Source organism: Asparagus officinalis, chromosome 1, assembly GCF_001876935.1.
Source record: "Asparagus officinalis chromosome 1, Aspof.V1, whole genome shotgun sequence".
NCBI lineage: Eukaryota > Viridiplantae > Streptophyta > Magnoliopsida > Asparagales > Asparagaceae > Asparagus > Asparagus officinalis.
In genome coordinates this window covers 65,513,050-65,526,011 of record NC_033794.1, presented here as the reverse complement: position 1 = coordinate 65,526,011, position 12,962 = coordinate 65,513,050, and the positions used below count along the sequence as shown (strand labels likewise).

At 37.8% G+C, this 12,962-nt stretch overlaps 1 protein-coding gene across 1 annotated transcript; it reads left to right on the top strand.

Moving 5' to 3' along the window:
* Positions 5,895-12,384, top strand: LOC109825373 (calcium-transporting ATPase 4, endoplasmic reticulum-type-like). Its single transcript, XM_020392232.1, is given in 16 exon segments — positions 5,895-6,183; positions 6,185-6,461; positions 6,463-6,537; positions 6,539-6,571; positions 6,573-6,598; positions 6,600-6,645; positions 6,648-6,745; positions 6,747-7,244; positions 7,246-7,456; positions 8,155-8,224; positions 8,299-8,420; positions 8,952-9,230; positions 9,330-9,707; positions 10,443-10,552; positions 10,704-10,932; positions 11,575-12,384. Coding segments are annotated over 16 exon segments (3,153 nt in total). The 5' UTR covers positions 5,895-6,061; the 3' UTR covers positions 12,154-12,384.

Sequence of the window (12,962 nt, the reverse complement as noted above, 5' to 3'; positions counted from 1 at the left end):
TAGAATATTAAGTGTAATATTCTTCAAGGAACTTCCCGGTAAACGAGTTATCCTGAATGTACTAGGGATAGTACTTTTTCAGGAACTTCCCATTTATTGGCATTAATTGCCTGGCGCCCTCTTGAGTAATCAGGCGATATGCGCCGTTTGAATAGACTGTGTCTATTACAAACGGTCCTTCCCATTTGGGTTCGAATTTACCTTTCTTCTTGGAGGTGAGAATTATTGGTCGGCGAGCAGCGAGGACCAGATCTCCTTCCTTGAAGCTTCTCTGTCGGACTCTTTTGTTAAAAGCCCTTGACATCCTGGCTTGGTAAAACTCGATGTGTTGTTGAGCCTCCAAACGCTTTTCATCCAGCCTCTCGAGCTCTTCGAGACGCTTCTGATGTTGTTCCTCCGTCGTCATCTCCGTTGCGAGGGCGATCCGAAGGGACGGAATCTGAATTTCCAGCGGTAGCACAGCTTCACATCCGTATACCAGCGAATACGGGGTAGCTCCCGTAGGCGTGCGTATGGTGGTGCGATAAGCCCAGAGTGCTTCACCGAGTTTATCGTCCCAGTCTCGTTTATTGGTCTTCACGAGCTTGGACAGGATCTTAATGATCGTCTTGTTAAACGCTTCAGCTAATCCGGCCTCCGGTGAGGCAGCGACCGGGGAGTCTTATGAAATTTACTGCAATATAATTATTGAGAGAGATTTTTTATGAGGGTAGAGTTTTGGGGGCGAATCCCGGGGATGCTATACCAAATTGGCGTCATGTGACACCAGTTTGATATACGTGGGCTCGAAATTAGTCAATCCACGTATAAGTGCTATTAAAGTATATCAAACGAAAGAGTTATATGCAATTTATCCAGTTTAATGAAAATAGAATCGTTGCTCTCTGTATTTGCTTTAATTTTTTTTTTTTGCAAACTTAAATAATCACATGAACCATATTAATTATGGGTGAATACTTTCTGATACCTACTTTTTCTAACGTGCATATGACTGTACACGCGTTAGTGCTTTGTAGCGGTGTCACAAATCAAGTCGACTTTGTTTATTAGTCATCTAATTAACAAACTTTAGTGCGAGAATATAAAAGAGATATTCATTAGTTGCGAAAATACCATTTGTTCTCTCATAAGCTGACGTGGCATTTACCCCCACTGGGCCTTTCTTATTGAAGTTTGAAGGTGTTACATTGAGGGCTAAAAAAATAATATAGAGATAATAATAATAATAATAATAATTTGGAAAACATGGATGGAATAACGAACTAATTAATGATAACCTCTATTAGAAGTGGCTTGTAGAGCCTTATTTTATTGGTAATAAAGATATATAATATCACAAGTAATGTGGAAAGAATCAAATGTCAAGGTTCCGTCCTCAGGTTGCAACTCTGACGTCCTCCGCCTCGGATCATAATAATAGGAATAAAAAAATGGGCACGGATAGGCCCAGAGTGTTTCTGTGGGTAGGCCTAAGATGTTTCAAAATGAGCACAAGGTCCAAAATAGCACTCATAATGGCCCAAGGTCCAAAATAGCACTCATAATAGCCCAAGGCCCATCATTATTTTATATGCATAAGTGTATGTACCGGTCCTACCGGATGTTTTGTCCTGGGGGTCTGTGGTCAGATTCTATGCCTTGTTTGGTTGATGTATGAGGATTTTATTCCCAACTTTTCCTCAAGTCAAAAGAGAAGAAGACAATAATAATTGGACGCTATTGTGGCATTAGTACCAAATATAGTCCTTGGTGTTTATTTTGTTTTGTTTTTTCTCTTGGCAAAGAGAAATAGGTCCAAGACAAACTCAATCTCAAAAAGAAAACAACAATAATAATAATACGGTTTTTCTATAGAGTGCCCTTGGGCACTCTATAAGAGAGGAGAGAGATAGAGAGAAATGAATGAGGAGGGGGCCCCCCTGATTTGCATTGGGATCCTCTCTTCATTCATTTCTCTCTATCTCTCTCCTCTCTTATAGAGTGCCCAAGGGCACTCTATAGAAAAACCGATAATAATAATAATAATAATTTATAATTGCGACAGCCGTTGCATGCCATTATAGCTGCGGCTGCCCAATTCAAATTTAAAATTATTTAATTCACGACGATTGTTTGTACCAGGTATAGGAATTTTTTAAAGTCTCTTTTGGAATGGGTAATAGTAGAATTTTAAGCATAATCAAAATGTACACAGAACATGAATTAAGTTCAAATCTATGCCAGATACAGATTACATCTAAATGTTTTTTGCAGAATAAACGAGAATTTATCCTCATAAAAATTAGTTTTAAAATAGGTCAAATCGATTAGAAGCCACATTTGATTTTTTTTTTATACCGTAAACCATCTCATGAGTGATTTTGGTTTTCAACCAGCTATTTTTTTCCAACTTCTCTCCATACTGCCCTCGTTAAATTACACGCGCCTAATGTGTGTTTTCCTAAGTTACACGTGTAATCAGTGTGGATTGTTTGGGTGCTTAAGGCATTAATTGAGCAGAATTTGCCAAAAAGCAATAATTGATTGAAAACTAAACTCATTTATGAGCTTTGCTACAGGGACCAAACATATAAGACCAACAAAGTGGACATGTGAGGTGTCCTCATTCTATTGCATAATAACCTGACCATCATTAATGATGATCAACTCATTATGCAATAGGAAGGGGACACCTCACATGTTCCCTCTGTTGGTCTCATATTTTGGGTCATTGAGTAATTTTTTTAAATTAAAAAGAACACCAATACACAATCCGGACCGACTAAGAAAATATACGCAATATGGCAACCAACTTTTTGGTCGAGTCTAAGTTCTAGTCATGTCATCATGTGGCACTTTAAATTGATTCTGCATTAAGACATAATAATTATATAATTAAGACATAATAAATTGATCCAGATCTGGCTATATCTCCGTCGCATTAATTGACCAGAGACGACCCAATACCGTGATGCTTGTCCTTGATGGTACGAGTCATGCACTACAAAATGTTCCAACGTCACAGATAATTTTGCACAAGATTAGGAAATATTATATGCTTGTGTATTAGTTTTTCATTAGCTAAGCACTAATATAATACGTTCATTATTTTAGCTGCTTACCATGTTACGATCATTAATTTAATATTGTTCTAATCTTGGTGGTTGGCATTAATAGGCATTAACGCATGTCTGTGACGGACGTAATCTGTATATGAAACTTCAAGGAAAGCTCCTAATTACCTAACTTAATCAAGTCATTATTATGTGTTTATCATCAGTATTTTAAAATGTATAGGTTAACTAGATGACTTCTCTTAAAATGTCTCACATGGATCAGCAGGTTTAAATCAAGTTTTTTATTTTAAGCACAGATCTAAAATTGGATATTGTTTGGATTTGTATCCAGTACTGGCATTTATTATAAGAAAATTGGGTGTAAGTTGAATATGAATAATTAGGTTAATTTTTATAATTACTCTCAAAAAGTTTGACCGTTCTGAGAGAAAATCCCTTATAATTAAGTTAGAAAACATCAATTAACTCTGGTTTTTTTTAAAATTTTTCTGAATCTATTTTCAAATTACCCCTGGTTTTATGGGCGAGGTATCTAAAAAGTTTGGGAGTCTTAGGAGGTGTTTGGTTGCAGAATTTCATAGAAAAGTTTTCTCAAAATGTCTGACAATGGTAATTCTGTAATTAAAAATTTTATGTAGATTTCCGTAAAGTGTGTTTGGTTCAAAAAAAAATGTATAGAAATGTTTTCTATAAAATACCAAAAAATACCAAAATTTACGGAAATTAATTTTCTCTCAAAATGGACGGAAATCACCCAGAAATCTAACACCACATTGACATTTTTCTATAAAGTTGATACTTTTCTATAAATTTAGGGGGTGTTTGGTTCAATTTCTACAAATTATAGGAAATCTTGTTATTTTCTGTAAAGTTATGGGCTATTTTCTTATTTTGAACCAAACAAACTAAGTAAAAAAAAAAAAAGAAAATTGGTACTTTTTGACTTCTCAAAACTTTTCCTATAATTTTTTTTAGAAATACAAGGAAATCATATTTTGTACGGAAAACATTTCCTATAATTTGTAGAAATTGAACCAAACAACCCCTTAGGCGATCATATTTCCAATCTTTTTCGGGTTATCCCAAAAGGGACCTAACTTATAGGGTTTTTCTGATATTTAACTTACTAATCGTTAAAAAAATTAAATTTTGATGATATTGGATCAAAGAATATGCCTAGTGATGAAAAGAACAAGTTAAAGTTTAATTCCTTCTGCGATACATCGAAATAAACAAACAACACTCTAAATATTCCATCTACATATAGAAAGTGGTAGACTTACTTTATATGCCGGCTGCATAAGACCTATACGAATAATGGCATAGACATGCATTATTCAAACAAAACTATATTAGTAATATTTTCTAAATTATATTATTTATGAGGTTTTTTATTTCTGTTCTTTCACAGGACATCCTCCAAATTCCAAAAATAAGAAGAAAATGAGACTACCAAACTTTTTGAACAGTTAATATTCACAGACCCATTTCTATACTTGTTTTCAAACTCCAGGAAGTTTCCTCGAAGTTTCGTGGAGCTCGGTTGACGAGGCAGCATAAATAAAAGCGTAGGTTCCCTACCTACTTTATGGCAATTTAAACCAAACATGACTCTCCTTTTTTTTTTTACGCCCCAAAAAAGCAAATCTAAAATTAGACGGCCGATCCTAATATAATCATACTTTTCTCCAAGATTGAGTAATTTAAGTATGAAGCTGATGTAAAGTTCATAAAATTATGTTTTTTTTTTTATTTGAAATACTCACTTGGTAGGTTAAAAATGGAATTAACGGGAAAAGGACAAAAAGACGAAACATGTATGCTGATTAAATAAGTGGATACACATACCCATCCAATATATTTACAAGAATAATTTTTTGGGATACAAATAAACATAACTATACTAAATGGGACGAATGTATAGTTATGAATATCTTTTTAATTTTTGAAACGTTACGTATATAAATTAAAATATTTTGATCCATGTATGTAATCCATATATCGGGATATGCGTTAAAAAATTCGGATCAAATTGTATTTGTTATTTAGAAGTCAGAAACTAGTGATTGGTTGCTACTCTATGGGGATCAGGGGTCTTATGTCTGTGGATTATGCGTAGCTGTTGGCTGTCCTGGAAGGCATTCGCTTTGTTCGACGTATGAACTAAAGGATTTCAGTGGTGGAAATTGACTCTCTAAAGGTTGTCTCTTTGGTGGATTCTTCTTCTCCTTTTGCTTCCTTGGCTCCTATTGCAGATGAAGTTCGCGTTGGTCTGACTATTACTGGCTGCTCTAAAGTTTCTTATGTAAAACGTACGGGTAATGACGTTGCTCATTTCCTAGCTAAGTCGGTTGATTGTTTGTCCTCTTGTTTTTTGTCTGTTTCTGTCCTTTTGTTTTTGAGACAGAGTGTTGTTGAGAACTTGACTGGTTAGGTACCCTACCTGTCTTTAAAAAAAAAAGAGTATTACATTCAATGGCCGAAATAATCTTAAATAAATATACATTTTAAAGAAAATATTTGCTTTAAGATAGTTTTCATATTTCTTTCAAGTTGTAGCTTTACGTAGACTCTTTAAAATAGTTAGATATTTTTACTCAAAAATTGCAAGTAGAAACAACTATCGAATTACTGGTAATAGTGACGTCATCGATCGTGACTTCGGTTTCGAAACACAGTCAAACTATTTTCCACAGTTGAATTATTCACGCAAGTACATACCCACACCGAGAAGCAGTGGGTCCCACATGACAAATCACGAGCGGGCCAACTGAAGCCGGTGCTTATAAAAAAAACGAAATTTATCAATTTAAATATTCCCTCGACTCCTTGCTTATTGGCGACACCGCTCTCCCCTCCCAAAAAAAACTCAAAACCTTTTTAAAACGAAGCAAGCAACGACATAGCACAATATATATAAACCCTAAAAATCCCGTCTTTTTCCAAATCCCCAAAAAAAAAAAATTTTTTTGTTCTCTTGTACCTCTCAATCTAGGGTTTGTCAAATGGGTAAAGGGGGCCAAGATCTCGGATCTTTCCCCGCCTGGGCCCGATCCATCCCTGAATGCGAGTCCGCGTTCGACGTCTCCGCCGACCGCGGCCTCGCCGCCGGAGACGTCCCCCGCGCCGGAATATCACGGCTGGAACGAGTCTGAGAAGCACTCCGGCCCCTCCGTGTTCCAACTCGTTCTCGATCAGTTCAACGCACACCCTGTCCGCATCCTTCCTCGTCGCCCGCCGTTCGTCTCCTTCGCCCTCGCCTGGAATCAGCGGCGGAGAGGACGGGAGACGCCGGGCATCACCGCGTTCGTGGAGCCGCTGGTGATCTTCTTGATTTTGATGGTGAACGCCGTCGTCGGGGTTTGGCAGGAGAGCAACGCGGAGAAGGCGCTCGAGGCCGTGAAGGGAGATCAATCGTGAGCACGCGCCGCGTAAGAAGACGCGAGAGCTGGTCCCTAGTTTGCCGGCGAAGGAGCTTGTGCGGCCGGGATATTGTCGTTCTTAGGGTTGGAGATTAAGGTTCCTGCTGACATTGAGGTGGTTTCTTGATAACTCGACTTTGAGAGTCGAGCAGGGTTCGCTCACCGGAGCGAGGACGAGAGCGCGCTGCTGTGAACAAGACTAATTCATAAAGTTGACAGCGAGGACGCTGACATTCAGGGGAAAGAGTGCATGGTCTTCGCGGGGACCCGTTGTCAATGGTGCTGCTTGTCTGGCATGTGTTACGTCCAGGACGGGGATGAACACCGAGATTGGCAAGATTCATTCTCAGATTCACGAAGCTTCGCAGGAGGAAGACGATACTCCGTTGAAGAAGAAGCTGAATGAGTTTGGGGAGACTTTGACGGCGATAATTGGGGTTATTTGTGCTTTGGTCTGGTTAATCAATGTGAAATACTTCTTAACTTGGGAGTATGCTGATGGGTTTCCGAGGAATTTCAAGTTTTCGTTTGAGAAGTGCACGTATTACTTTGAGATTGCGGTGGCTTTGGCGGTTGCAGCGATCCCCGAGGGTCTGCCTGCGGTAATCACGACTTGCTTAGCTTTGGGAACGAGGAAGATGGCTCAAAAGAACGCACTAGTTAGAAAGTTGCCTAGTGTTGAGACTTTGGGGTGCACGACCGTGATCTGTTCAGATAAGACAGGGACATTGACGACAAATCAGATGTCGGCGGTGAAATTGGTGGCCTGGGAGGGGGCCGGATAGTTTGAGGAGTTTCAGGGTCGAGGGGACGAGTTATGATCCTAGCAACGGGAAGATTGATGATTGGCCTAGTAGTGGGATGGATGAGAATTTGCAGATGATTGCTAAGATTGCTTCAGTTTGCAATGATGCTAATGTTACTAGCTCTGGGAATCAGTTTGTTGCTAGTGGCATGCCAACAGAGGCTGCTTTGAAGGTAAAAATCTAATCTTTTCTGGAAGTCAAAATTAAGTAGCTGTTTGTACTTTATTTCAGATAGGAACTGCGACTGTTTAGTTCATTGCAATTGTAATTGCAATGCATATGCCAGTGCATGCAACTGCAGTTGTCGTAAATGCTGTCGCATGCAGTTGTAATTGCATTTGCAATTGCTTGGTTCAGTTTTAAATTTTGCAATTTGCAGCTGGAATTGTAGCTGTAAGTATTTGCTTTGCGGAGTTATAATTTAAATCTTATATTTGCTCAAAAAGGTTGCAATTTGTGACTTACGCCCAAATCTATCTAGGTTGTACCCTGTTTTCTTATTTATTTATTTGTATATAGCTAATACCAATTTAAGCAGCAGTTTGGCCTACCTTTCAGATAGCTCTACCTGATCTTTTAGTAAGAAATTTGCAGGATCTTTCACCAGTCAGCATTGTTTGTATACTTTTCTGCCGGTTAGGAAATAAAAGTTATTCCAGTCCATATCTTTAAATGTGAATGCGATTTTTCTTTATTGATGTTGGTTGTTTTAGTTCACTGTTTATTAGAGAATACATTTCATAAATTATGGTATGCATGTATATTTTTACTGGAGTAGTTAGAATAGTGTGTATTTTGGTGGGAGTAATGCATCAGATCTTAGTGTGTGTTTACTAACATTAGTTGTGTATAAATATATCTGTTTACCAGGTTCTGGTTGAGAAAATGGGGCTTCCAGGTGACACAAACAATTCAATCTCAGGATCTGCTGAAGCATTAAGTATGTAGACTATACTGTACACAGTTTTGAAACAATATTTTTATCAGTATGCTTATGTATCAGTCTGCTTTCAGAATGCTGCCAATGGTGGAATGATGTTGCACGTAGGGTGGCGACTCTTGAATTTGATCGAACTAGAAAATCTATGGGAGTTATTGTAAGATCAAAACCAGGAAACAATTCGTTATTCGTAAAGGTACTCTTCTCTATTAGTAGATTTCTATAAGAAAAACATAGGATATGTGGAAACATTGTGGATGTAATATTTTCTATGTAACATGAATTGCAAAAAATATGATATCGGCTCAACAGTCAAAATAGGCAAATAAAATTGAAGAAATGCAAAAAGGTTGTTAAGACATAAGATCTACTTTCAAGAGCCAGGCACATGTCTACCAAGTATTTTTCACTTTTATTAGTGGAATGTGTGTTGGACAGGGAAATGGGGGCCTTCAGTGAGTGTCGTTGCATGGGTGCCAAAGTATCTTTTATTTTCTTGGTGTGAAGTTAGTGATGTTTGAGATGGAAACAATTACGAAAAAACCTGTTTTTGCGTGATTTAAAGCTAAATATAAATATTTAGTTGTGGAATATTGACAAATATATGTATGCTCCTCTTACATTGTATTTTTCTAAGTATTCTATTAAGGCAAAGTTACTTTGTTTTCTTCATTTTCTTATAGAAAACTTCTGAAGTATTGCTAAATAAATCTGCATTTTTGTTCAGGGGGCTGTTGAGAATTTGTTGGAAAGAAGTTCCTACATTCAGTTGCTCGATGGTTCTGTTGTCCAGCTTGATGAAAATTCGAAAGGGTTAATTCTAGAATCCCTTCACGAAATGTCAACTGGTGCTCTACGCTGTTTAGGTTTTGCGTACAAGGAAGATCTTTCAGAATTCAGTACTTATGATGGCGAAGACCATCCTGCACATAAGCTTCTCCTTGATCCATCTAATTATTCATCGATTGAGAGTGATCTTATTTTCGTTGGATTGGTTGGTCTAAGGGTAAGATAACATTCTTTGGCATATATAATTAAACCAATTTTTTGGTTGCCTTTTGATATTTGCAATTATGTTAATTAACTATAACCATGATTATTGTAGGATCCTCCTCGTGCTGAAGTTCATAAAGCAATTGAGGATTGTAGAGCAGCTGGAATTAAAGTTATGGTAATAACGGGTGATAATAAAGACACAGCAGAAGCAATTTGCCGTGAAATTGGTGTATTTACACCTCATGAAGACATCAGTTTGAAAAGCTTCACAGGGAGAGAATTTATGGCGCTTCCTGATAAAAAATTACAGCTAAGGCAACAAGGTGGCCTTCTTTTTTCTAGGGCTGAACCAAAGCACAAACAAGAAATTGTAAGATTGCTCAAAGAGGATGGTGAAGTGGTTGCAATGACAGGCGATGGGGTGAATGACGCCCCAGCACTGAAATTGGCTGATATTGGCATTGCTATGGGTATTGCTGGGACAGAGGTACTTTCTTTGCATTCCTTGTCTTTTTCTACTCTGTTGGAGTCTGCAGATGCTTGGCTTTCTATTAGGGTCTTCTTGATTGAAGTCTTAAACTTGCTTGGATGGTCATGAAATTTTGTAGTGTGGTCTAGCTGTGTCAATTTCCTTGAAGTTTAACAAATGTTCTTCACATATTACTTTTTCCCTAGTCTCTCATTAGTGTTCAGGGATTCCATCATATGTGTAACTTTTCAGCATTGTAGTATTCATTTAAGTCTTTTCATATAGTTTCAACCATCATATGTGTAACTTTTCAGCATTGTAGTATTCATTTAAGTCTTTTCATATAGTTTCAACTTTGATATTAGGTTTGCTTTATGGAATGGACTTTGTAGTATTCATTTAAGTCTTTTCATATAGTTTCAACTTTGATATTAGGTTTGCTTTATGGAATGGACTTGATCTTGAAGAAGATTTTTTTAGGCCAAAGAAAAATGATATAAGGATAGTCTAGGGACAATATAACATCATTGAGTGCTATAGCGATTATGAGACATGCAATTTGCTTTGTCTATCTTAATTACACATTTAGCATTTGCCCAAGGCTCATAGCTAGAAATTTTGGGAATATTATGGCACAATCCACATAGGTCTAAATTGTGATTGATAAAGGACTGAAACAAAGAAAATTAACTGAGGCATATTTCATTCTGCTTATTCATTGACATTTATTACCCTAAAATTTGCTTTGTGCAGGTTGCTAAGGAGGCTTCTGATATGGTGTTAGCGGATGATAATTTCAGTACTATAGTTGCTGCTGTTGGTGAAGGGAGATCAATATATAACAATATGAAAGCCTTCATAAGGTCATTTTTACCTTCTATGCTTCAGTTTATCTTGGCTGTTCTAATAAACTTTCCAGTCACAGATTTGATTAGCTTTCCCCTTTCTGAAATCTTGTATTACTACCATGCTGTATACTGCTTAGTTTGATTCATGTTTTGTTTATTGTTGCAGGTATATGATCTCCTCGAACATTGGTGAAGTTGCCTGTATTTTTCTAACAGCAGCATTAGGTATTCCTGAGGGGTTGATACCAGTTCAGCTACTCTGGGTCAATCTTGTAACAGATGGTCCTCCTGCAACTGCTCTTGGATTTAACCCTCCTGATAAAGATATCATGAAGAAACCCCCGCGAAGGAGTGATGACTCCTTGATCACCGCGTGGATCTTATTCCGCTATCTGGTAAGTAATTTTCTCCTTCTCTTCCTTTTATTGCCATGGTTAGTGTGGATCTACTGTATGGTTTGCTAGTCATAATGATAATTTTATCAAAAGCTCATATTGCCTGTGAATCTGTGATGGATGATTACTAGATTCTCGCTTCTATTTTGTGCATTTAAGAGCTTCGTTGCACATGACCTAACTAGCATTAGGTATTCTCATTTTGTCCTCAATAGGAGCAACCTCTATCCTAGTGTGTATTCACTTGTCCACAATAACATTCGAGTTTCTGCTACAGATTTTTTGTGCATGTTTTTCTTACTTGCCAAAGCTTCATGATGCCCTCAAATAGATAAAAGTAAACAAAATTGAAGTTCTTAGGAATAACTCGTGGACACCATTTTCTTAATTTATTTTACATTTGTTTCATTTTTTTTTATGCATAGCAAACTTTTAGCACCACTCAATACACTTTCGCCTATATTTGAATGATTGATCCTTATCATCAAAAGATCAGATTGCAGATCAGTAAATCGGTCAAGGAAACCTAACCTTCTTGAATCTTCTACCTCTAGTTTATCTTCAAATTACATATTACATTGTCCTCTTCTCGTCACACTTCTATATCATGCATAAGCAATCTCTTACTTTTCCTTACGGCAGGTCATTGGTCTCTATGTTGGAATTGCTACGGTAGGAGTATTCATCATCTGGTACACCCAGAGTTCCTTCCTCGGGATCAACTTGACCAACGACGGTCACACCCTAGTCACATACTCCCAACTCTCAAACTGGGGCCAGTGCTCTTCTTGGGACAACTTCAAGGTCAACCCCTTCACAGCCGGAAACCAAACTTTCTCCTTCGATTCCAGCCCCTGCGACTATTTCCAAACCGGTAAAATAAAGGCCATGACGCTCTCCCTCTCGGTCTTAGTAGCCATTGAAATGTTCAATTCCCTAAACGCCCTTTCTGAGGACGGCAGTCTCCTGAGCATGCCTCCATGGGTCAATCCCTGGCTGCTCGTGGCCATGTCCGTTTCGTTTGGGTTGCATTTCTTGATTCTTTATGTGCCTTTCCTTGCTCGTGTGTTTGGAATTGTGCCGTTGAGTCTCAACGAGTGGCTCTTGGTTTTGGCCGTCGCTTTCCCTGTGATTCTTATCGATGAAGTGTTGAAGCTTGTGGGGAGATGTATGAGTTCTTCGGAGGGTGCGAGGATATCTCAGAAGCGCAAGGATGAGTAAAGGGAAAGCTAAATAAGATGCAAATTTTGTATTTGAAAGGAGGGGGGGCCGTTGGAACAATTGTGGTTGTTTAGGGTTATTGGTTTATTCTTATATATTGGTGGATTTGTCTAGGTTACTTTGTAGTTCATATAGACGCTAATCTTTACGCAACTGAGAAGAAAGAGCTGACGACATTCTTGTAGCAATCTGACGAATGTTTATGTAACTGACGAAGTTCTTGCAGCAAAATGCACGCCAACGTTTATCTAAAAATAAAATATAATATTTTAAAACTATTTGACTTTGATAGCTGAAAAAGTTACGCGTGCTTTTACTCGTCGATGAACTAATTTCATTTTCAATTAGTTAATCTACAACTAAACTATTTAGCGTTTTTAGACAAATAGGCTAAATTTCATTACTCCAATAAGTTTTTTTTGATAGAGAATCTCTATTTTTAATTACATTACGTTGATGCGGGTACTTAAAATACAAATATCACAGAGACGTTGATGCGGGTACTTAAAATACAAATATCACAGAGACAAAATGTGGGCTATGGCTTTTACTTCAGATCTATTTACAAAATGTGGGCTATGGCTTTTACTTTAGATCTATTTACTTCGTTGAAAAATGGACGAAATTGTCTGAACTCGCTTTGTTATCTTCATTAGGTTCAAGTCTGACGAGAATACTATTTTATGGCTAATAACTAATTTAGATAACGCCTGTAGCTAGGCCTGTCCATCCGGGCCGGTCCGGCCCGGCCCGGAAATCCGGGCCCGGGTAAACCGGGGTCGGCCCGAAATTTTTTCAATTTTTTTCTT